The sequence below is a fragment of the Scardinius erythrophthalmus genome (assembly GCF_964197995.2).
Source record: "Scardinius erythrophthalmus genome assembly, chromosome: 13".
Lineage (NCBI taxonomy): Eukaryota > Metazoa > Chordata > Actinopteri > Cypriniformes > Leuciscidae > Scardinius > Scardinius erythrophthalmus.
In genome coordinates this window covers 4778984-4806097 of record NC_138233.1, presented here as the reverse complement: position 1 = coordinate 4806097, position 27114 = coordinate 4778984, and the positions used below count along the sequence as shown (strand labels likewise).

General features: G+C 36.1%; 2 protein-coding genes across 4 annotated transcripts in view; one reads left to right on the top strand and one right to left on the bottom strand.

The window, feature by feature from the left end:
- Nucleotides 1-413, bottom strand: part of dock2 (dedicator of cytokinesis 2) — a 124078-nt gene extending 123665 nt beyond the window's left edge. Inside the window, exon 1 of one of the 3 annotated variants that reach the window (XM_081383380.1) lies at nt 258-413. In XM_081383380.1, the coding sequence (XP_081239506.1) occupies nt 258-300 (43 nt within the window). In that variant the 5' untranslated portion in view covers nt 301-413. The remainder of the gene's footprint in view (nt 1-257) is intronic. The other 2 variants (XM_081383382.1, XM_081383381.1) reach the window with 2 other exon arrangements.
- A 12067-nt stretch (nt 414-12480) lies between these two features.
- On the top strand, nt 12481-13590 carry hrh2a (histamine receptor H2a; the record flags this gene model as incomplete). The annotated part of the gene is made up of 1 exon (XM_081382338.1): nt 12481-13590. The coding sequence occupies one exon, from the start codon at nt 12481-12483 to the stop codon at nt 13588-13590; it is 1110 nt and encodes a 369-aa protein (XP_081238464.1).
- Nucleotides 13591-27114: the final 13524 nt, after the last annotated feature.

Genomic DNA, 27114 nt, shown 5'->3' with positions numbered 1-27114 from the left:
AAATCTGAATATTTGCAGGATTTCAAAGCAAAAAACAAGTGCTAAAAGATAAAAATGCTGCAATCTGTTTAGGCCAGTGACTGTCGAGGCGCTTGACTGATCCGTCTCTGCCCACATCCTGAGAAATAGGAACTGAATTCACTGCAACTATAGATGGCCGCTGCAAGAGGCGCCAGGAATATACACAAACACACACACAAATACACAGAAAACATTAAATCCTGCACAGGTGAATCACAAAAAAAGGCCAAACTCACCGACTCCATATCTTTCAGAGCTAGTTTTCGTCCAAGGAGCCATTGGGTGGACTTTAAAACGCTCTCCTGCGTCTCTTTCCGTCTGTATTTAATCTTTCGGAGTATCTCAGTTCCTTTCTAATGTCCTACACCGGCTGTTTTTTTGGGTGAGGGTGTGAGAAATAATCAGCATGAAGTGCTCCTCCTCCTCTCTGTCTGACTGTCTGCTTCTTCCTCTTCCTCTTTTGGCCTTCCATCGGCTGGCATACGCAGCGAAGCACAACTTCAGCATGACGACTAAAGCACACGTTTCAATGGCTTTTATCTGGATCATGTATGTGTTGAGTCTCAAACTCTGCTCTGATCTACAGTGTATATTAGGGTGTGCGATGGAGCACGTAAATCATCATTTATGAATCTTTAATGCTGGAGGAAACATCTGGTGTGGGACGGGATAAAGCACAGATTCCCTAAAGATGTTTGATTTATACATCTGAGAGATTTAATGCAATTGCAAGCAGGTTTATATAAACACAAACAAGCTGCTTTGTATCTGTACTCATCAAACATCAAAATAATGTCAATATTCAGGCGCAATACCTACAGTAGCCTACAGAGGGCACCGCAAACTCACTGAGAGATGGTGCAAAAACTTCATTATGCAGCTTGTAGGAGGGTTATTATCACTAACTAAAACCAAAAATATTAATGCATTTCTGTTCACTGAAATAAAGCTGAAATAAAAGAAAAACCCCAAAAACTCAAACTGAATGAAAACTGGAAATGTTGCCTTGGCAAAAAAAAAAAAAAAAATATTTTATGAAATTACTAAAAAAGTAACAAAAAAATATATGAAAACTACAAATATTTTAAAAAATGAATTCAAAATATTAAACTATAATATAACTAAAATAAGATAACACATGTTTTTAATAACGTTTTTAGTTAAATTTTTGTTAAAGTTTTAGTAATTTTGTTGTGTGTTTCTGTCATTTTTATTATTATTTTTAAGTATGTCTATATACTTTTTATTTGTTTTATAGAAATGTTGCCTTGGCAATAAACTGAAATAAGGTGAAGTACTAAAATTATTAAATTAAATTAAATTAAATTAAATTAAATTAAATTAAATTAAATTAAATTAAATTAAATTAAATTAAATTAAATTAAATTAAATTAAATTAAATTAAATTAAATTAAATTAAATTAAATTAAATTAAAAATGATCAATTCACAAAAGCACATAACGAAATTACTAAAAAATGATCATGAAAACTAAAAATATAACAACAAAAGCTAATTATAATAGAACGGAAATAAAAACTTAAATAACACAAGTAGATAAGTAGAAATGTATTTTTAATTATTTTTTCCAATTCATTTTTCGTATACTATTTATTTTAACTTTAAAGTTGTATTGATTTTTATTATTACTTTAGGTTTGTCTTTATACTTTTCATTATTATTTCAGCTTTTGTAGTACATCAAAGTTCATCTAAATTAAAATGAGAAATGTTACTTAAGCAACTAGCGGAAACAAACAAATTTAAATTTCATTTAAGTTTTTATTATTTCAGTTAACTTCTATTATATAGGTAACACAAATGTTTTAATTGCACTGAAAACACTCACCAAACACTCAGAGTTCATTATTCACATTTTTCAGTAGAAGTGTCTTTTTTTAATTAGTTTTTATTTTGTATTTCCTGATTATTATTATTTTTTTAAGTTTAAGTTAAAGTTTTATTGCTTTTGCAGCGAGTTATTATTTGCTTTTTTCAATATGAATAAGTAATAACACTTATAAGTGACCATGCATACATTTTACCTGGAAAAAATCCTGAAGGAGTCATGTTTAGAGAAAAGAACATCATAGAGACTTGAGGGGCGAAATCATTTCACCTGGACCTGAAAGAAACCACATAACAACCACCCAAGTTATGTTCAGAAAACGTCATATTTCAGTTGCATATATACATTGAAGATTCATCATCAATTCTAAAATCAGCTGGAGTCCGTTGTGTTTTCCTACTGTGGTCTGTGCTGAAAAACAGGACAGCTTCTCACAGAAATAAACACAGCCTTTTGTTGAAGCACTAAGAACCTCTTAATACGCCCCATAATGCATCAGTCACTTTGATTTAAAGAGGTCCAAACATCTCCACTGGTTTCCCTGAGTGGATAATGTGAGGGGTTTTAATTTGGATCAGACCACATAAAAAGCCTTATTTTTTTATTTTTTGTATACTTTATTGTCCTTTTTAAGGAAATTTGTCTTGGACTCAAGCTGCATTAATACACAACATATACATACATACACATATGCACACACAAACCAATAAAGAGCTAAAGTGATAACAGCATCAACAGTGCCTCTTCCCACCATATAGGTAAATTAAAATGGATCTTAAAAAAATAAATAACGACTACATTACTACATCTTGCTATTTAACATATTAATAGATACAGGAATAAATGACTTTTTGTAATGGTTGCTCTTACACAATGGGACTCTATACCGTCTCCCTGATGGCAGCATCTGATACATTGGAAATAAAACATGGCTTGAATCACTCACTATTGTCTGTGCATTTTTAAAAATCAACGATTCGTAAATTGATTGAAGTGATGAGTACTCTCTTACACCCATAACTTTCATTGCAATTTTCACAAGACGAGCAAGCTGTGATTTTAGTTGGACCGAAAGATTGCCATACCAAGTTTGCATCCCATAATTCAATTTCAAAGACTACCTAAAACAGCATAATAAAATAATTGCATAATTCTCTGATTTACACCAAACAGCCTAAGTCTTCTCAAAAAATACAATCGTTGTTGAAATTTTGAGCAAATATAATCAATGTGGGCTTTCCAAGTAAATAAACGATCAATGACCACACCTAGATACTTATAGGTATCCACCTGCTCAATGATATTATCATAGATGATAACTGGGCTATAATCACCTAATCTGTTTGGATCTATTATCATTTCCTTTGTTTTTGATGCATTTACGATAAGATGATTTACATTACACCACCGCACAAAATTCTCAATTTCAGACTGATACGCTAATATATCATGATCTTTCTCTACAAGAGACTCAATATCACTGTGTCATCAGAGTATTTGATAATATAATTATTCTTATTTATACTTAAACAGTCATTTGCATAAAGGGTAAACAGAAAAGGAGAGCATACGCAACCTTGAGGCGCACCAATACTAATAGATTTAACATCAGAGAGTGTATTATTTACTTTTACATATTGAGGACGATTAGTTAAGAAAGAAAAGAGCCACTTAATAATAAAAGGGTTAACATTACTTTTTACAAGCTTACCCAGAAGTAACTGCGGCTGTAGCGTATTAAAAGCGGAGCTAAGATCTACAAAGAGCAGTCGTGCATAAGCATTAGATGTTGAAGAGTCAAATGAGTGATAGTGTTAACAGCATCAATAGTCCCTCTTCCCACCATATAGGCAAATTGAAATGGATCCAATATTGAATTTACACTACATTTCAGTCTCGACATCACATACCTCTCCAAACATTTCACAATTACAGAAGTTATGGCAATTGGTCTAAAATCATTATTATCAACAGCACCTGTTTTTTTAGGAACAGGTGTAATAATAGTCTTTTTCCATAACAAAGGAACCGTATGACTGCTGGAAAATTGGACACCAAGCTGGAGTTAATTCTTCTGCACACTCTCGTAAAAGATAAGCGGAGATACAGTACCATCTGGCCCAGTTGATTTCTTAGTGCAAGTTTTCCGAAAAAGAGAAGTAACTTCTTGAGGGTTCACAAGTAATCTAACATCCGTTGCACATTCAATATTTTGTAAAAACTCTTCACATTCCTTAACAGGACCATTTTTATCAAAGCGAATAAAAAAGTCATTCAGCTCATTTGCTTTCTTAAAATCGTCAGTAATGAACCGTTGTTTTTTAGAATCCATGTTAGAGATAGTTCTTAGTGACTTCCACAGTTTTTTATTGTTCATAGATGCAATGTTTTGTTCAATGTGGTGTTTTACGCTTCCTAGCTTCCCATAACAGTTTATTCAGTTCCTTTTGGACGACTTTTAACTCAACCCGGTCTTTTTTCAGAAAAGCTACTTTTTTCCTATTGATGCAGGCTTTCACTTCTTTTGTTATGTGAGGCTTATTATTAGGGAACACCATTATCTCCTTTTTGGGTAGTATTGTATCCACACAGAAGCGAATTACTTCGTAGTCGTCTCTGTGATTGCGTTCAGATCTGTGTTGTGAAATACTGACCAGTTCGTACTTAGAAAACACCCTTTTAATGCCTCTATATTTCCTTCATCCCATGCGTGTGTGTGTGTGTGTGTGTGTGTGGAGAGAGAGAAGCATCTGATTGGCTAACTGAAGAAGTGTGTTGACTTATAGAGGTAGTGTGTGTGTGTGCATGTGTGTATGTGTTGTAGAGAGAGAGAGAGAAAGGCAAGAGTAACAGAAGAATGAAGGTCGTACAAGGTAAGTTCCGCTTCTACTGCATCACATTTCAAATCTCCTTTTGGCAAAATCATTCCAACATTAAAACTGCATGCTCAACACTGTTTGTATGTGATAATGCACTAGAATCACATGTTTACGGATGAGTGCTGACAGCTGTTCACAGAACATGAGAATAACAGATAAACGCATTCATAGAGAAGGTCAAGAAAATGTAGACGCTGTGGGAAGGAGTGTGTTTGTGATGTTGCTGTTGAAGGAGTCAGTCTTGCTTAGATTGTGTTTTAGACGTTCATTAGAAGTTTGTGGCCGTTGCTCTTTTCAACAGAAGACTTGATGCTTTATTTGACTAGACAGACTCGATCTGATCTGATCGTCTTTTGAGCCTGAGCTTTTGCATTTCGATTGTGTGTGTGTGTGTGTGTGTGTGTGTGTGTGTGTGTGTGTGTGTGTGTGTGTGTGTGTGTGTGTGTGTGTGTGTGTGTGTGTGTGTGTGTGTGTATGTGTGAGAGATGGATTTCTTAAAAAGACGCTAAAGGAAGTCAAACACGTTCTATTTGATCTGATATCAATGTAGACATTTTTTTAATGTGCGTCAGAGGAATTAAAAGATGAAACACATGCCCTCTTCACATCCTACCTCTTCAGTTTACTTCAGAAATAACAAACAAATCATCTCATCATTTCAAAGGATGTGGTTTCCTAGCAACCCAACACCCATGACGACCATGCTTGTCAGAAGCACTCAAAAGACGAGCGGCTGTATTCCTCCAAGACTTCCTGACAGCCTCAGAAATGAGGAGAAACACTGACAAATGTGTTTACAAGCCAATCAATGATCGGAGCAGAGCGGCCACTTAAACGCACAGGAACATGAAGTCGTCAATATAACACCAAAACACGCCACCTGTCGTCTTTTACAGGCAAGATCTTTGAGAAAACATTTGAACTGTTTAATTTTTTTTTAAATGGGTTACACTTTATTTTAAGGTGTCATTGTTACAGTGTAATTATATATTTAAGTACTGAGTAATATTAAGCAACTACATGTACTTACTATAGGGTTAGGGTAGGATTAGGGTTTGGTTGAGGGTTAGTTGCATGTAATTATGCATAATTTACTGTTATTACTATGGTGGGACACTGTAAAATAAAGTGTTACCAAAAAATGTATCACTCTTAGAAGAAAAGGTTCCATAGAATCTTAAAGGGTTCCGTCATGCGCTTCATATTTAGAATCATTTTATGGACTTAGTTTTTAATTTCAATTAAATGTTATAACTCGTAAACACTTTATCACTAGAAAATAAATTAAATAAACCATTAAACATGAAAGTATTATTAAAGTATCAGAGCTGCTTTACAGCTGAAATTGTATTGATTGATAATTATAGAACTTTACAGCATCAATACTGTCATTTTAGTTGAAAGTTGGAATTGAAAACGATCTTAATTGAAAAGGGCTTGTCAGAAGGCAGATGTGCCATGCTGACATTGCCGAAGGAAATGTTAAATATTTCATAATCTGTTTAAAGTTTAACACGCTGTTATGGAGAAGGTTTGGAGGAGAAATGTGCATCTCGATGAGCTGTGGAGACGGAGACAGGTGGGACTGAAGAACGCAAACAGTCTTAACATTTGACATTAAGTTAATTAAACAGTACATATGTTTCGAAATCATTAAATCAGAACTATTTTTATAGGGAAGAACAGCTTTTTCTCTCTGAGAGGTAATGAGAGAGAGCAGGACAGAAAAGCAGAGAGACCCACATACTGTAGAATCACAAGCAAGTTGCTGAATACATCTCAGATGTTTCTTTTACGACGCAATTACATTCACTTTGAGATTTTTGCTGAAGTCTCCTGATTCTCAGATGTTTCTCCTGAGAGAAAACTCCTATAGTTTCAGAACAATCTCAGTGTCTTAAATTGTGCACAGATTTGCCAAAGTCTGCAATCAAACGTCAGAGATCTCTTTGGGAACTCAAACATTTTAGGAGAAACAAACTGATACTTAAATGAATGATACTAAGATAGAGACAGAGACAGGTTCTCAAATGGTTTGTGAACTATAGTAGTCATTAATTTTTATGTTATGTCCGACAAGCCACGCCGCTCTCACGCCACACCATGTTCTCACGCAGTGAAAAATACATCACGGAGCGGACAGACAACGCATACAGCTGCTCATGAACCGATCATCTCTTCCTTATAATTCTATTATCAAATAATCATGAATGAACATCAGAAGGAATGTTGTTTCAACCGCGGAAAGACGTCAGTGCACTCCGTTTTTCAAGTTCAAATCCTCCAACGTTAATCTACTAACTCTCCTGACTGAGTTGAAAAAAATGGCGGATTCGGCGGATTATGATTGGTCAGATCGCCTGTCAATCAAACTCCCTGCAAACTCCAAATTTAGGATTTAGGATTTAGGTTTAGGATTAGTTGTGGGGGAGGGGTAGGATTAGGCAATCAGATATTGACTTCAACAAGGGAGGTAATAATTTGGCAAGGAGTCGAAATTCGGCACAACACCGGCACAGTATGGCAAGCCGTTTTAACTTTTATTCATTTCCATGGTACTGTATGAATCCTTGATATCAACAATTTAATTTTCACTAGTTAAAAATGATAGTTATTGATATCAGGAATTAGATTTCTACTATAACAATGGCTATTTTTGATATCAGAAATTACATTTCCACTAGTAACAATGCTAATTCTTGATATCCACAATTACATTTTCACTAGTTAAAATTATAATTCTTGATATCAACAATTGAATTCCAACTAGTAAAAACTATAATTGTTGATATCTGTAATTGTATTTTCACTAGTGAAATGTCACCATAGGCTGCCATTCAAAATCCATTGTTGATATCAAGAATTGATTTCTTACTAGTTGAAATTCCAGTTTCACATATCAGAAATACAATTCTTACTAGTAAAAACATTTATTTTTGATATCAAGAATTCAATTGTCACTAGTTGAAATGTTAATTTCTGATATCATGAATGTGATTGTTACTAGTAAGAAAGCCATTTTAGATATCTGAAATCATATTGATATCAGAAATACATTTTCAGATATCAAAAATTAAAAAATGTACTAGTAGCAATTCAATTGTTGATATCAAGAATAGACATTTCAACTAGTGACAATTGAATTCTTGATATCAGTAATTTGTATTTTTACTAGTAACAATGTAATTATTGATATCAAAAATTATATTTCTACTAGTAAGAAATCAATTCTTGATATCAACAATTGATTTTGAATGGCAGCCTATAGTGACATTTCACTAGTGAAAATATAATTACAGATATCAACAATTAAATTGTCGGAGTCGGACAATAATGCCCACAGAGCCAGAGAATATATGCTGTATGGAGATAGAACAGGTATAGTTTAGTTCAATTACAATTATAACTTATTTTTCATCATGCTTTTATCCACTATTAGTACAAGCCTGTTGTAGCGGACCGCGTCCTAATGATGGCCAAAACTTTACTGATGAGTTTTATGTAGTTTATTGTACATCACACAAAAGATGAAGTGTCCGTTTTACTCCAGAAAATCACCGTAAGAGTTGAATAAACACAGAATAAGAAGTGCGCATTAAAGTCTTATACATAAACTCTCTCTCCCTTACATTATCATCAACCTACATACACAGCGAAATACACAAAACACTCGTTACAACTAACAGTAAACAAATATATACACAGCTTTCCAGGGGGTGCTTAATCACCTGGTAAACTTTATATCCGTAAAACGACTCGGATGAACTGTAATAAAGTGCGCGCTCTCCCTTTCATTACTGCCGTGATCATTATCACACCGGAGAGACTATAAGATGGATCACGAACAGTTGATACAGATCCATCATAGAGTAACAACGAAAGTAAATGAAGACTGCTATGTTCATTCTTACATGGGCGGGTCTATGCTAATACGGCAGTGTCCATCAACAGTCGTGGGCGGGGCTTGTGCAAAAGTACGTCAATTTGCCCCGAATCTGAGAACGGCTTGTTCTGAGACAGAGCTTATGATTTATGGGGATTTTTTTTTAAAAGCACTAGGTGGATTTTTATCATTATAGGGTGGTTGTGTACACACACTGAGTGCCAACACACATTTATGTTCAAACTTTAAATTTGCATAATAAGGAGAAAATACTCAGCAATGGTGTTGACTTATGAATTTGCACATAGTTTGTCTTAAAGGCAGCATATTAAAAATATCACATAGACATATAAACAACATTAAAAACTTGATTTTCACCACAGGAGGACTTTAACATGCACATCGATCGTAAGAATATCACTAACACTGATGAATAAAGAGTATCATGTAAGGCTATTAAATAGCAGTCCCAAACTAGTTGTACTATGTACATTTTTTAATATTAAGACCACTTCTATTATTGATTGCTATTATTGGTGTAAAGAGAGAGTTTCAACCTGTATAACAAAAGGTGTTTAAAAGGTAAATTTATAAAAGAATTAAAACATTGCCAAGAACATTAGAGAAAGAAAAAATGATGGGATACTGAATAAATTAGTAGTTTTCATGTTAGACAGAAATTAATATCCGGTCTAAGTAAATGAGTACAGTGATTTCAGATTCCCTTCATTATGGCATTGGGATAAAATAAAAAGAATATTGCATAAAATATTAAACTGACCATTTCTGCAGATAGCTATCATATTAGCTATCATATTAGCTATCTGTAGAAATGGTGAGTTTAATATTTTATGCAATATAGTAAAGACACGTACTGGAGAAATGGAAACATACTGCATAATATAAGTGACCCAGTTAACAGATATTCATTTCTACCTCCTATCTCTCTCACACACACACACACACACGCACACCGACCGTGGAAAAGCTCTCGGCAGATGCAAGGTCAAGGTCTGTGAGCATTTTAAAAAGGAAAAACTAAAGTCGTATGAATCTATTCATACAGAATAACAGACAGCGTCCAGGTATGTGCCGCTAACGAGTGCTTATAAAGTCTCTGAGAGGAAGAAGAAAAGAGTGTGTGTTACTTTGAACACTGAACAAAGCTAATGTGTGCAGATATGACATTATCTCCACTCTTTGATCGTAATGTGCCATTTTTGTTGTGCTACACACTAATATGAGTGTTAGAGCATTCTGTTCCCTTTCAACTTTGTGTCCTACACCCACACACAATGTGTGTTTGCCTGAGAAAGCATTTCTCAGAAATTTCAGTCGTGCACAAATTTTTGCTCTTATAAGACCTGAGAAAGTGTGTGTGTGTGTGTGTGTGTGTGTGTGTGTGTGTGTGAGAGAAAGAGTGTGTGTGTGATAAAAGAGTGTGTGTGTGTGTGTGTGTGTGTGTGTGTGTGTGTGTGTGTGTGTGTGTGTGTGTGTGTGTGTGTGTGTGTGTGTGTGTGTGTGTGTGTGTGAAAGAGTGTGTGTGTGTGTGTGTGTGTGTGTGTGTGTGTGTGTGTGTGTGTGTGTGTGTGTGTGTGTGTGTGTGTGTGTGTGTGTTTAAACATGAAGTAAACCTATGATGTTCAAGGTTGTGGATATAGGACAGTTTCCCAGTCTGCACTGCTTTATGAATTATTCATGCACAATTCCTAGTTGTTTGACTGTTTTAACTGTTTTCTGCATTGTTTACACTGACGACATGTTTGTTGTGTGGAAGAATGTGTATCTTTATTTTCAATGCCACACTATTGTGTTGTGTGGATGTAAAGAGTCACGTACACTACCGTTCAGAAGTTTGGGGTCTGTAAGAAGTCTCTTCTGCTCACCAAGGCTGCATTTATTTGATCAAAAATACAGTAATATAGTGAAATATTATTACAATTTAAAATAACTGTTTTCTATGTAAATATATTGTAAACTGTAATTTATTCCTGTGATGAAAGCTGAATTTTCCAGTCTTCAGTGTCAAATGATCCTTCAGAAATCCTCAAGAAACGTATCAATGTTGCTTATTTTGTGGAAACTGCGCTTAATCTTTTTCCACGATTTGTTTTATTTATTATATTTAATTAAATGCTTTTGCTGTCACTTTTGAACTAATTAATGCATACTTGTTAAAAAGTATTTTCTTTCTTCCAAAAATAACTTTCAAAAAAACCTTACTGACCCTAAACTTTTAAAACAGTAGCCGCATTTCCATTACCCTTCAAATTGCGCAAATTGAAATTGCGAATTGAAAATACGCCCAATGGAAACACGTAAATTTCGCAAAAACTCCCCATTTATCGCAAAAAAATTTTTACGCTCGCATGAGGTGTTTTTTTCAGGCAATTCGAAAAAGAAATATTTCGCAAAACTGCAATGGAAACAGTTTTTGCACATTTACAGGTCAGCTGACGTAGATGACGCGGTGTGTTTGGACAGAATACGAGACAGAGCTCTTTATTAAACTCATAAAAGACAAAAGAATTACAGGAATAATGGATTCTAAACCTCAAAGAAATGCCACAATCAAGACCTCGAAGCAGATATAAGGGAGAAACACCCAGAAACACCTCATATGTGCCGCTCACAGTATAATAAGGGTCTTTCCTTACCATTAATGCTTGGATAACACACATACGTCTCCTTTGATTAATAATAATGGCCAGTGCGGTGGCTGAGATATAGTACATAAACCTACCAACGTCCGTTTCCATGGTTTTTGTCGCATAACATCGGTTAATGGAAACGCTGTCATTTCGCAATAGTTTTTTGTCGACATTTAGAAAAAAATCACAAAAGTTTTGTGCAAATCTGTAATGGAAACGCGCCTAGTATTAGTGTATGTCTGGAAAAATACCTTGATTCACTATCACTATTGCAAGATGTCTGAATATACAGAGATACTTGTTTTAAAACATTGCTTGTATCTCTTAATTCATATAAAATATTATTCTAAGAGCAAAACGCAACAAAAACGCAGACCAAACTGCATCGCTGCGACATTTGTATGGGTGACAGTGAGTTTCGTGGTTCAGTCGCAGCGTCTGACTTCCCTTACAGGTTAAACAAGCTATGAGGAAAAAATACTGACCCCAAATAAATATCATGTCACACAATACAGAGATATAATGAAACCAGTTTGCAAAACAATATTGCAAAAGTCAGCATTAGTTTAGCATAATACAGAGATGTCTGTTAATATTATTAATGGTATATATTATGCAATGTATTTTTTATATTAGGGATCCCTTCGCTTGGGAAAGGTTGACAACCTCTGATCTAAAAAATGCATCTCTGTTCTCTTTTAAACAGGAGAAAAAATGTCGTAACTCACTATGACCAGCAGAGGCCGACACACTTCAGTCTAACGGAGGTCTGGAACGAGAATATAGATGGACGTAAGGTGGATGGATGAACAGATGGATGAATGGAGGAGGTGGACGATCCCTGCAGTGTGGAAGGAGACCGTTGGGAATACACACCGGAGGACCTGTTTAAACATCTTGAAGAATTGCATTGCATTTTGCATTGATGCATTTGGCAGATGCAAATAAGAAATAACAAGATAAACACACACAGAAACACACCTGCATTCATAGTGTTTCTCTACACATAAAACTCTGAAGGAAATCAGTATTTTTGACCTAAAAACTGCCTTGCATTCTGAACATCTTGACCTAAAAAAAATGCATTGCATTTGACAGATGCAAATATGTGCATTCCCTGGAATCAAGCGCACAACCTAGAGTCTACCTAGTGTTCCTCTGCCAATAAAACAGTGAAGAAAACAACAACTAAACAAAGAATGACATCTCAGATAGCACTAACCGTAACGCTCTCGCTTCTAATCCTCCTCACGGTCAGCGGGAATATTTTGGTTGGTCTGGCTGTGTGCTCTACGAGACGCCTGCGTAACGTCACCAACTGCTTCATCGTCTCGCTAGCGGTTACAGACTTTCTACTGGGCGCCCTTGTGCTGCCGTTTTCAACCCTTTATCAAGTTACAGGCGATTGGCCACTAGGGGCGCACTTCTGCAACATCTACATTTCATTGGACGTCATGCTATGCACTGCATCCATACTCAATCTCTTTGCTATCAGCTTGGATCGTTACTTTGCGATCACCGACCCGCTGCGCTACCCAATGCTTTTGCGTCAGTGGCACGTCGGCGCGATTTTAGCGACCATCTGGCTGGTTTCGGTTGCCGTTTCGTTTGTCCCAATCCACATGGGCTGGAATACGCGAGACTTGAGCGTGCAAAATATTCGCGAGGGCGACCCTGCACGAGACTGCCGATTTGAGTTAAATCCAGCGTACGTATTGGTGGATGCTTTCGCGACGTTTTACCTCCCCCTGGTGGCCATGTGCTGGAGCTACCACCGAGTTTTCCGCATTGCAAGGATGCAGGCGAAACGGATCATTTCTATCCGACGGGGTTCGTCGTCAGCTCCAGGCGCGACGATTCTTGCATTGCGTGAACACAAAGCGACAGTGACGCTTGCGGTTGTGCTTGGCGCGTTCGTGGTGTGCTGGTTCCCGTATTTCACGTTTTTCACGATAATGGGGATACGCAACGAAGATAATCCGCCACGGACGGCGCAGTCAGTGGTGCTTTGGCTAGGATACGCAAACTCTGCGCTAAATCCTATACTTTACGCTATGCTTAATAGAGACTTCAGGTCCGCTTACGCCAAGCTGCTATGTGGAGGACGAGGATGTAAAATACGGAGGAAAACACCGATAATGGTAATGGAGGAGGGCCTAATGATTAGACACGCCCCTCCTGCAGAAAGGGCGGAGCTTCGGACTAGAACTTGTGTGTTGCTGCAAGAGATTGAAAACGGGAAGAGGGTCGATGGCAACACAACGACTGGTGCTACAGTTACCATTGTAGTTAATGGGAATAAAAGGTAGCATGAATATTGTAAAAAAATAACAGTTTATTTACTTTGTCTTCGTATCTGCTCGTTTATTGGCTGTCATTATCTGTCAATAGCCCACAGGGAACTTGATATTAAGATTGTGTAACTAAAAAGTACTCATGGGGAGGAAAGTACAAATGCAATTAATCGGTAACTTTTTCTACAACCAAAATGCTTTTTTTGACGCCCTCTGGTGGCCATGAGAGGTAACAAGACCATGTAGAAGCACTAAGAAATCTGTTCAGTTGCTGGGTCAATTTGTCATAAAACTTGTCTAGGTCACATTTCACATGCAAACAATCAAATATATAAACTTGTTTATTTAAGGGTGAAATATATATATATATATATATATATATATATATATATATATATATATATATATATATATATATATATATATATATTATAATAATAAATTAATAAACCTCTGGATGCATTAGTGTCTAGAGATGCATTTTCGTTTAGCAAATTCAATTTTTGTTTCTGGTGTAAAATGTAATTTAGACATGTTTTCATGGGATTCATTTTACTGAAGGTTTAAAGGGATATTCCCTTAAGGGCTGGTGAATTCATTTCTTTAAAAAAAAAATGTAAATATTTTATTTTTACTCACCCTCATGCCGTTCCAAAATGGTGTTTTTATTCCATGGAGCACAGAGCTCTTTCAAGATACAAAACCTTTTAAGAGACATTTGTCTAAAAAAGATATACACACACACACACACACACACACACACACAAAGACTTAAATTTCAGTTGTGATTTGCTAAAAATCTCGCCATAGCTCTAGAATGCAACTCTCAAACCTTGTTCTCCATGAGATTTCAGAGTTTCAGTGGATGGGGAAATGATAAACAGTATTTAGGTGTGTTCATGAGGGTCAGTAAATATTTCATTTTCTTCATATCTGCTCATTTACTGACTGGCTCTCTGCGACCCACAGGGACCTGAAGAATTAAGACTTTGTACCTTCAAAATGCACATAGAAAAGAAAGTGCAAATGCAATTTGTAATTTGCAAACTAACTTTCTCTACAACCAAAATGCTTTTCTCTTGACGCCCTCTGGTGGCCATGAGAGGTAACAAGATCATGAGAAGCACTAACAGAACTTGTCTAGGTCACATTTCACTCCAGTGTATGAATGAGTGAAAGTTAAACTGTTACTACAAAGATTAAAGGAATAGTTTCCAGAGATTTTTACTCACTTTCTCGCTGTTCATACTCAAACATTTTTTTTTTTTATTATTATTATCATGGAACATAAAGCTCTTTTTGATACAACAAAAAAAGTCTAAAAAACTGAAATGCTTTATCATTTAGTGTATAAGCACTAAATGAAGCACACAGTAAAAATCTCTCAAAATTACACACACACATACATACAGTACACACACATATACATACACACATATAAACAGTACACACACACACACATACATACATACGGTACACACACACAAATATATTATACACACACACACACACACACATACGCACACGCGCATACATACGGTACACACACATGTACACACACACACATATATACAGTACACACATACACAAAGATACTGTACACACACATACAATGCATAAAATAAAAGCAAATTTTGGACCCCCGTATTACTGTGACAGTAATAATAATTACAACAAAAAAAACATCTGCAAAGTCAAAATGAGAATTAGTGTTAAATGTGCTTAATTGGCATGAAAATAACGTCACAAACTCAAAGAAATAGCAAATACAACACAAAGCAAACAATGTTTTTTATTCTTTCTTTTTTCATTCTGCATGGGGAAAGATGTGACCTGAACATGTTTTCATGAGATTCTCAAGGACCAGTGAATTAATTTCTTTGTTTTTTGTTTTTTTTTCTATGTTAAAGTTTATGAATTCTGTCCTGTTTTCTCTCAGAAAAATATTGTTGCATGATCATGTTTAACCAGTCAGATTACAGTATGACTGTAAAGACGTTAATCGGTCTGTCACGAGATGTGCATGTGCATGAGTCTAAAATCCAGTGTAAAGAAATCGCAAATCGGAAATTAATTCAAAAAAGCACAGTGAAATGAGGGATGAAATGATATGTGAAATAAAAATCTCTTATTTAAATTATATGTATATGTTGTATTTTCATATTGATCTCTACCTCAACAAGACTCTTTTCTTTTCTTTTGACTGATTTAGTCTGACCAACTATTCATCATTGGCCAATTAACACATATCAAACCGCAGAACTTGAGTGCGCAGGCACCACACACACACACACACACACACTTTTAGTAGGTTATCCATCATCCTGGTTTGTCATCAAAATATTATCAAATAATAAGGGCAAAAGCACACACACACAGAGTAATTCAGTAACTCAGATTCCTGACCTCAGGAAATATAGGAGGAGGATAAGGAGGGGAATCATGGGAAGACATGAAGAGGAAGACATGTAGCTTGTTGGCCAAAAATACAAATACAACAGAACACTTTTGAAAACACAATGGAGAAATAGGTTAAAAAAAAAGTATGTAATGAGAATTTCTGTCCATCCAAGCATAATACGATTATTTGACTGACTTTAACCATGTAGGAATATATTGTTCTGCTTGTTGATATCTAGTTGACATGTAGCTCAAACAAAAATCTGAATATATTTTAAATTGATGTCACTGACCTGGCAAACTTTGGCAAATGCCGAGATTAGCTCCATGTAAACATGACTGCTATCCTGATCACATAAGTTGCATTCGCAGTAATAAAGTCTCCATAATGAAACTGGAAAATCCTTCACCTTCAAGACAGAGTGACAACAAATATCAATGAAGACTAATTACACGAGGACTATTCAGCAATATATATATATATATACCCACACATACACAGTATATATTAGATGATGCTACATATTTAGCCTATGTGTGTATCCATGAATTAAAAAAATAAACTAATGTGTGTGTGTGCATATATATATATATATATATATATATATATATATATATATATATATATATATATATATATATATATATATATATATATATATCCCTCTATGGTACGGTGTTGCCTCCAGGCAACATAGTCTATTTTAGCTTTTTATAATAAAAACTTAATAAAATTTAATTGGTCAATGCTCTCTAAGGGGAGGGGAACTCAAATATTAATTGTTGAAAATGCAAAAGAGTGGTCACATGACCCACAGGGGTCCATTTTGGTCCCTCTTTCAGCACACGTGCACATGTCACATGGCTCCATATTTTCTCCACTGAAAAGGGCATTTTTCACTAATTTCTGTCCAGATAATCAGTTACAAAAAATCTGAGTCACCTTCACTGGTAAGTAAAGAAGTATTTTCAAAAACTTTACATTATATATCATCAAATGTTTCATAGGAAATGACATAAAACTGCATGTTGCCTCGAGGCAACATTGTACCATAATGGAATCACATAAGGCCATACCAGGCATACTAGGTTTGAATTCTTGAAAGTATATTTTATTTGTAAGGAAAGAAGTTTGAATTATCTAAATGTATTTGCATTTTTGCAAACTGAAAACTCAGCATGGTTTGACAGGACATTTGGCCACTATAGTGGGAAATCGGATAAATAGTGGGTTTGTGGGACGAGGGCGTGGCTTGTGAGTGGTCAGCGGGGGCCGACTGGTCATTTGGCCACTATAGTGGGTAATCGGACAAATAGTGGGTTCGTGGGATGGGGGCATGGCTTGGGACCGGTCGGGGGGTCAACGGGACATTTGGCCACTATAGTGGGTAATCGGACAAATAGTGGGTTTGTGGGAAGGGGGCATGGCTTGGGACCAGTCAGGGGGGTCAATATGACATTTGGCCACTATAGTGGGTAATCGGACAAATAGTGGGTTCGTGGGACGGGGACGTGGCTTGGGACCGGTCAGGGGGGTCAACATGACATTTGGCCACTATAGTGGGCAATCGGACAAATAGTGGGTTCGTGGGACGGGGACGTGGCTTGGGACCGGTCAGGGGGGTCAACGGGACATTTGGCCACTATAGTGGGCAATCGGACAAATAGTGGGTTCGTGGGATGTGGGCGTGGCTTGGGACCGGTCAGGGGGGTCAACATGACATTTGGCCACTATAGTGGGCAATCGGACAAATAGTTGGTTCGTAGGATGGGGGGCGTGGCTTGGGACCGGTCAGGGGGGTCAACGGGACATTTGGCCACTATAGTGGGTAATCGAACAAATAGTTGGTTTGTGGGACAGGGGCGTGGCTTGTATGTGGTCAGCAGGGGTCGAGGGGATATTTGGTCACTATAGTGGGTAATTAGACAAATAGTGGGTCAGTGGGAGGGGGGCGTGGCTTGTGATTGGTCAGCGGGGTTCGACGGGACATTTGGCCACTATAGTGGGCAATTGGACAAATAGTGGGTTAGTGGGACAGGGGCGAGTGGCGCCAAACTGAGGATGAAGGCAGCGCTACTTCTGGGGGTCTCGGATAATCGGGGGGCTCCCGTCAGGCCCCTGGGGGGGGGTCAGGCCCCTCCTGACCCCACACGGGTCATTAGGTCAGCCAGGGAGGTCTTCCACATGTTTGATCTTGCTGTTGTTGAGGCCTGGCTCCTCTACAGGAGAGACAGCAGAGTTAGGATGAGGTTCATATTAGAATAAGGTTATGGTGATTTTTAATGTTTTACCTTGAAACAACACCAATTGTAATGTTTTGATATGATAACTTGATGATATGATGGTTTGTAGTACTTGCGTTCCACGATGGTACAATGTTGCCTAATGGGCAACAGTTGGATAATAAATGTTACTTTTTATTAAATATGAAATGTGTAATTCATTAAAAACTTGATAAATATGTTTGTTCAAGTGTTTAGTTAAAGAAATTGATGTTTTCAATAAATATATACATTTTTTCTTCATGAAAATGTCAAACGTTTAAATTTGTCCATTGTGGTACAATGTTGCCTTGAGGCAACAAACTTTTAATTAATATATAAATTTAAAAAATAATGAAAATGTTTATTGATATTGTTATAGTGTCCATTTTTAAGCAGGAAAAACATAACAAACAATTTTTTCCTCACTGATATCATATTGCGTACCATAGAGGGATATATATATATATATATATATATATATATATATATATATATATATATATATATATATATATATATTAGTGCTGGGCAACGATTAATTGCGATTAATCACATCCAAAATATAAGTTTGTGTTTACATAATATATATACACACACAGACACACAGTATGTATTCATGATATATACGCACACATTTATATACATATATACACACATAGGCTAAATATATAGCATTATCATGTACAAGATACTACCTGTATCTTAATGAATATCAGTAATTAAGCAAATTGAACCACAAATAGAATATCTAACAAACACAAGGGTGTTATCTGGTGTAAAGCAATTCCCTGGAATTTAGCATCACAGTCCTAACAAAAGCAAAATAAAACCCACTCCCTCTCTCTCTGGTCCTTTATCCCTGGTTAGTGTGCTGGAATTTAATATGCGACTTTTGTTATTGGGAAAGTGGCACATATGTCTGTGCGCGCGCTGGTCGCAATATCTCTGTTAGTGTAGATAATGCGATAAAGAAGGCAGGGGCTATTCATCACCCTGGCCGATCCCAATACGCTTTATTATTTTAATGCATTTCACAGCGATTAAAAATGATCTATCACCAGACCTGTGTGTGTGTGTGTGTATGTTTGAGCTGAAAGAACTGTGTGCGTGTGTGTGTGGTCACTTAAAAGGCCTATTACTGTTGTCGTTGTGCAAAGAGACAGCACAGAAACTCTCCTCCTCACCATTCCCGGGGTAGAGACATTCACCTCATAGTTTTATTTGGCTTTTTATTCAATGAGTTCCCCGAAGCTGTTGTGGCATTTCTCTGCGTTCATCCCTCCTCCTGCAGTCATTAAACTCGAGTAACTCATCACTGCTAATTTGAGCGGTTTAATGAGCAATGTGTTCAAACTAATGGCAATTAATCTGCGATAAAGCCAGATTAGCATACAGACACAATCTGAGGACTGAGACTGTTTACCTTTCAGGACGATCCAGAACCAGCTTCACCTGTTTGAAACGAGACATGTCAAAGCCTCTTCTCACTATGTTTCCCCTTGGGTTACTGGTAGGATAGGTTTAGGTTATATAAAAGTAGTGTTTCTTGAGTAAAGAAAACACTGTACTAATGCAAAGAACCGGTTATATATATATATAACCTTGCATTGCAAACAAGCAGAGACGTTCAAAATTGGGTGACGCACTTTATTTATTGACGAATCACGATAGAGGAGGCGGAGTTATGAGGTTTGACTGACAGTTTGAGGATCCAATGGAGATTCGAGGTTCAGTCATAAGCTCTTTTTAATACGTTTCATTGGTTAAATGTTTGCGACAGACAGACTTAAAGGGTGACAATAATGTATGAAAAAAAAGACAAAATATGGCGATAAGAGGTTTCTGCCCAATATTTACAATTTGGTTAATTTAGATAGTAATGGTCTAACAGTGTTTTACCATTAGAATGAAATAATAATTATATTATTTTTCCTCATTGTAATTGAGGACGTGCAATTACGTCAACTTTACGTCAAAAGTAAATTCTCTTTTTTGATGTGGTGGGTAAGACTATAAAGGTAAGAATGAAACCTATATGCTGTGAACACGCAGGTCAAATTTGAAATATATATATATATTTAATTATTTTAAAGAAGCTATTATAAAATGTAATTGAAGGTCGAGAAAATACATTTTGTTTATCAGAAAACATTTTATAGAAATGCAAATATTATAACACAAACTCAGTGTTATAAAAAGTTTTCTACAGTATAGGCCTATATATAGGTGTTCAAAATTATGTAATATAGCAAATCAAATAAATAATTTCTGATATATTTTTGGTATTTTGAAAAAAAAAGTAGTTTTTGCCATATTGGATTGTGTCTTGATACCACAGATGTCTTTTTTATATTATGTTGTAACTGTACAAGTGCAAAGAAAAGCCTCAATCCCAGAACAACTTCCCCACAAAATCTTCCCCAGAGTAAGGAATTGTGGGTAAAAAAATATGCCAACTGGGCAATTAATTTTGAGGTGCAAATAATATTTAGGATGAGTATGAATGGCAACCATGCCGTGGAAGAGGAACGAAGAGGAGAAAAAGGAAAGAGCAAGTTGTCAGATTTCCAGCATCTGAAAGGTTGTATTAGCTTGTCATGATAAATCAGTGTTTGATCTGAGGTGTGTCAGTTCTGCAGATTAAACTCCTCAAATGATGAAAGTTTGAGATGTTTTACCTGATCATGTGGTTGAATGTAAAACTCATTTTGCACAATGACAGTCTGACTGTGATATAAATCACACTGTCTTTGTTCAGGGATGAGGATCCTGTTTATGAGTTTCAGGAAATCTATAAGAGCGAAAGTTTTCACAATGTTCTGAGATTTCTATCTATCTATCTATCTATCTATCTATCTATCTATCTATCTATCTATCTATCTATCTATCTATCTATCTATCTGTCTGTCTGTCTATCTATCTATCTATCTATCTATCTATCTATCCATCTATCTATCTATCTATCTATCTATCTATCAGTATCTATCTATCTATCTATCTATCTATCTATCTATCTATCTATCTATCTATCTATCTATCTATCTATCTATCTATCTATCCATCCATCCATCTATCTATCTATCTATCTATCTATCTATCTATCTATCTATCTATCTATCTGTCTATCTATCTATCTGTCTATCTATCTATCTATCTATCTATCTATCTATCTATCTATCTATCTATCTATCTATCTATCAGTATCTATCTATCTATCTATCTATCTATCTATCAGTATCTATCTATCTATCTATCAGTATCTATCTATCTATCTATCTATCTATCTATCTATCTATCTATCTATCTATCTATCTATCTATCTATCAGTATCTATCTATCTATCTATCTATCTATCTATCAGTATCTATCTATCTATCTATCTATCTATCAGTATCTATCTATCTATCTATCTATCTATCTATCTATCTATCTATCTATCTATCTATCTATCTATCTATCTATCTATCTATCTATCTATCTATCTATCTATCTATCTATCTATCTATTTGTCTGTCTATCTATCTGTCTATCTATCCATTATGTCAGATATTCCCTCTCATGATATTTTTTAATATCAATGAAAACAAATATCAATCAGTATTTTATGCTAATAATTGTCAATAGTATTTTAATTGTTTTTAAATTTTTCATATATATATATATATTATCGTTATTTTTTTTTTTTTGGATTAATACAAATTAATTTGTGAGAACATTGTAATGCTAACCTTTGAACAACACTCTTCTTCCATTCAAAACTTGTTTCCTGGGACTCTGGGACTTTAATCCAGTGAACATTCGAACAGAACTCATGGGATCTGTCCAGTGAATATCCTCCTACAACACAACACAAACCGATCAAGAGCCGTGCGGTTCGCCCTTCACCCTCGGAGAGGAACAATCTGCTGCCAGAGCCTGTCTGTGCCAGCTTCCGCTCTCCTCATGAGTGTCTGTCTGTCTGAATTTGCATCTGTGCAGTCAAAATTTGTGTTTGATTATATGTGTAAAAACATTAGTGGTTCTTGTGTCTACAAAACTCACTATGGGTGGTTGCCAGGGCGTTGCTATGGTTGACAAAGTGTTCTCCTCTCCTCAACAAGCCGCATGATTTGAGGAATAATTCACGTCTGTAACACAAACAGAGCAGAATGAGTTACATTTAATACCTAGGGTTAGGGGTTTATTTAAATCATTAACCATATGCACATAATATATAAATATCTATACTGTATATACACTACCAGTCAAAAGTTGGGAATAATTCAGTTTTTTTTTTTCTTATATGTTAAAAAGAGTTGCGCTGCTTCATATTTTTGTGAAAACCATAATACACTATCATTCAATATTTTGGGGTATGTAAGATTTAAAAAAAAAAAAACTAGTTTTATTCAACAAGGATGCATTAAATTGATCAAAAGTGACACTAAAGACATTTATAATGTCGTGACATTTATCATTTCAATTAAATGAATTAATTTAATTTAACAGTTGAATTGAATTTAACAGTTTCCACAAAAAAAAATAAGCAGTAAAAACTGTTTTCAACATTGATAATAATCAGAAATGTTTCTTAAGTATCAAATCATCATATTAGAATGATTTCTGAAGGATCATGTGACACTGAAGACTGGAGTAATTCAGCTTTGATCACAGGAATGAAATACATTTCAAAATATATTCAGATAGAGAACAGCTATTTTAAATTGTAATAATATTTCACAATATTGCTGTTTTTACTGTGTTTTGGATCAAGTAAATTAAGCCTTGATAAGTATAAGAGACTTTACAACACAAAATTTGGTCACACTTAAGATTATGGTCCAATTCTCACTATGAACTAACAACAACTTTTGCCTCAATAAACTCCTAATTACTGCTTATGAATAGTTATTAAGGTAGTTAGGTTACAAGGTTAGTTCACCAAAAAATGAAATTTCTGTCAAAAATAAGACCATCGTTCATCTTCGGAACACAAATGAAGATATTTGTTATGAAATCCGAGAGGTTTCTGATCCTCCCATTGACTGAAACGTTTTTAACGTAATGTTATTACTGGGTCTTGCATCAGCATCACACATACACATAATAAATAGTATTTATTATGTCTATGAGCATCACACACATGTTGTGGTGATCACGTGACCAGCATCGGCCAATAATGAGCCGGAGAATGGAGACTGACACTGAAAAGAAGAAATTGTTGAATAAAGTTTTTTTTTTTTTTTTTGCGTACAAAAAGTATTCATGTCGCTTCATAACATTAAGGTTGAACCACTGTAGTCACATGGACTATTTTAACATGTCAGAAAGCTCTCGGATTTCAATATCTTAATTTGTGTTCCGAAGATAAACGAAGATCTTACGGGTTTGGAACGACATGAGGGTGAGCTATAACAGTAATGACAGAAATTACATTTTTTGGTGAACTAACCCTTTAAAGGAATACTGAGTAGGAATTTCTCCCATCTAGCGGTGAAACTGTATTTTGCATTCAAACGAATAGTGCTCTCTAGCGCCTCGCTTTTTCAAATGCGTGTTGCAACTACAGTAGCCGTTATGTACCAAGAAGCTATGACAACATGTCTTCTAATATCACTTCATCGAGTTTTCTTTCGGGTGTTGAGGTTCGTTATTTAGCGACGAGGATTCCTTCTCCTGTGGCTCGGCATAAGTATGATCCTGCATTATGAAGGTAGGCTAGTGCTTTTTGTCCCTCTCTGCTATTATAGTTTTTCAAAATGGCGGAACGACATGGAAGCCAGAATGTCTAATAAGGGGAGAAGTTCCACTCTCAGTAAACTTCCGGCTTCTGAACTGACTGCAGTTCCACTCTGGTTCCATATGAGGGCGCTCACAGGACGAGTGCAGAATGAATGGAGGTCTATGAGCTATACCCCTCAAAATCCACTTTTCTCAGGATATAATTTTTTGTCTAGTAATTTGAATGTTGTATTCGAAAGGAGATGCAAAGAAATTACACATTGCTGGGTGTTAGATTTGCTTTAAAAAGTCTTTTAAAATGTCAATGACGTCATACACATCGTACAACCAGAGATACTGCTTTACGGCAATCCTTCAGTCACTTTGGTGCTTTCGCGCTCTGCACTTTCTTTTCTCTCGAGGCATCGACAACACAGCTGACACAGGTAAACACACAACACAGCTGACACAGGTAAACACACAACACAGCTGACACAGGTAAACACACAACACAGCTGACACAGGTAAACACACAACACAGCTGACACAGGTAAACACACAACACAGCTGACACAGGTAAACACACAACACAGCTGACACAGGTAAACACACAACAGCTGACACAGGTAAACACACAACACAGCTGGCACAGGTAAATACACAACACAGCTGACACAGGTAAACACACGCGCTAGAAGAGTTTCTGTTTTGTTTGTTTCTGGTCCCGCTTCGGATGCCACGATGCCATCAAGCCGTATCTCTGGTCGTAATCAGTCCTTCACTGACCAATCAGCGTTCATTAGCAGAATGCTAGCGTGTTATGGGCAACAACTCAACCTGTAAGAAATCAAAAGGACATAAGTACTTGTTCATTCAACTTTTGACCTATAACCCATGTTGAACTTGCAAAACCTACAATCAAATCTGAGATTTGTCTCAAAAAAGAGACAAATTTAGCCGTCTAGTCCCATAGACTCCCATTCATTTTGCACTCATGGGTGATCGCCCCCAGTGGAACTCTGGTGGAACTACAACCAAAATTCAGTACAATAGAGAGCCTAAGTCCCTCCCCTTCCGGTCGACCACCATGGGACCTTATTTCGGAAAAATATTGTATGGTAGTCAATGGCGAGAGACAACAAATATTTTGATCTCGTTTGAATTGTGCCCTGAATTACATGATGTTTGTCAATTTAAAAGATACATTTTAAAGTCAAGAAAGTCGCAGCTCGATGTAAAACTGCTGAGGTATAAGACTGTGAAAATACGTAATTACAAAGACTACAAACCCAGAAGGCGCACATGCGACGTCATACCTTTTCTCTCAATGAATGAAGCTAACTTTACTGAAGCTAACGTCTGTCATTTTTTCTATAGTCTTACATTATAATCGTAACGTTACGCCGTCATGCCTGAGTGTTTTGAGCCAGAATACACACATACGAGCAACGGATCTTGTAAAGTACATAGTGCGAGACGAGAAATGTAGTTCATTGAGCGATTTTCACATTAAACTAAACGTTACTCTTCTGTTTTATGACAAACTGCGACTTTCTTGACTTTCATAATTACCTTTTAAATGGACAAACATCATATGTGTAGTTCAGGGCACAGTTCAGACGGAATAAAAAGATAAGTTATCTCTCGCCATTGACTTCCACCATACATATTTTTTCCGAAATAAGGTCCCATGAGCCGGAAGCGGAGGGGCGGAACTTAGGCTCTCTATAGGAATTAATAGGGAGTTGCCAGGCTCTCCATAGACGGGCTCTGATTTACCCGTCCAATGTAAATAAAGATAAGAAATTCTTTGCTTACGAGGATAAGTCAGATCATTGGCAGAGGTAATTTTACATCAATGAGGACATATTTATGAATAAAGACATTGATTTTAGCTAATAAAATACTTAAACAACTACACAGTGTACCTTTAAGAATATGGCCATGCAGAATAAGGCATTAATATGTGCTTTATAAGTAGTAATAAACAGCCAATATCCTATAAAATGCGTGCTAATAAGCAACTAGTTAACAGTGAGAATTGGACCCTAAACTAAAGTGTTTTAAAAAAAATAATTTTAATTGACTGGTGGTTTAGATCATTATTGAGATGCTTGTCGTAACGTTGAAGTCAGGGAGATAATAGGAGGGAGAGAGAGAGAGAGAGAGAGAGAGAGAGAGAGAGAGAGAGAGAGAGAGAGAGAGAGAGAGAGAGAGAGAGAGAGAGAGAGAGAGAGAGAGAGAGCAGCTGTTGTCTGTCCCGCCTCTGGGGGGTCTCTCACCAATCAGCACAACTCACCACGAATCAATTATCACCAGAGGAAGGGGGCGGAAAACACCGTTGTCCTGTTTACGGCATAAACATCACACACACACACACACACACACACACACACACACACACACACACACACACACACACAAACACAAACACAAACACACACACACACACACACACAACATTAACTGTGTTCAACAGCAAGACTTTATAAGAATGTTTAATGGGGTCTATTAAGTTTACTAAAGTTATACATCATTAGGATGATGCAAAAAAATCTCATATACCTTAAGTATTAAAATATTAAAGTGTTTGCATCATCCTGCAGTGTGTGTGCTCCAGAGTGAACATAAAAATCATGTGTTGTTGAGGAGGTGAAATGTTACTTTACTAAGTGATCAGATGCTCTATTTTCACCTGCTGGACCAGAAACCAGGTGAAAACTCACATTAAAAGAGGAACCGGAGTCAGTGAGTGTTTCACGCTTCAGGAAATCTAGTGTTCAAGCTTTCATAGCGTTCACAACTTCAGTCGCACACGCTTTTCTTTTCCCCGAGAGTTCAAGAGTGGCAGAATTAGATCTTTGACCGAAACATTCCTGATTTAGCTTCACAAATTGATAAAAATCTATATATTTCTTGTTAATTTGTTTGTTTTTAGCTTTGAGCTTTTCTGCTGTTCATTTAAAGTCTTGTGCTGACACATAAGAACTTAATTACAAATATTCTTAATTATCATGAGCTCATGAAACACTATAAATTAGATAATCAGAAAACCCTTTTTTAAACAGTAAAATAGTTTTAGCTTGCGTCACACTTCTGATTTTTTCAGTAAAAATATGTAAGCATCCTTAAAACCAGATCCTCAGATATTGATTTGTGTTTTAATTAGTCCCA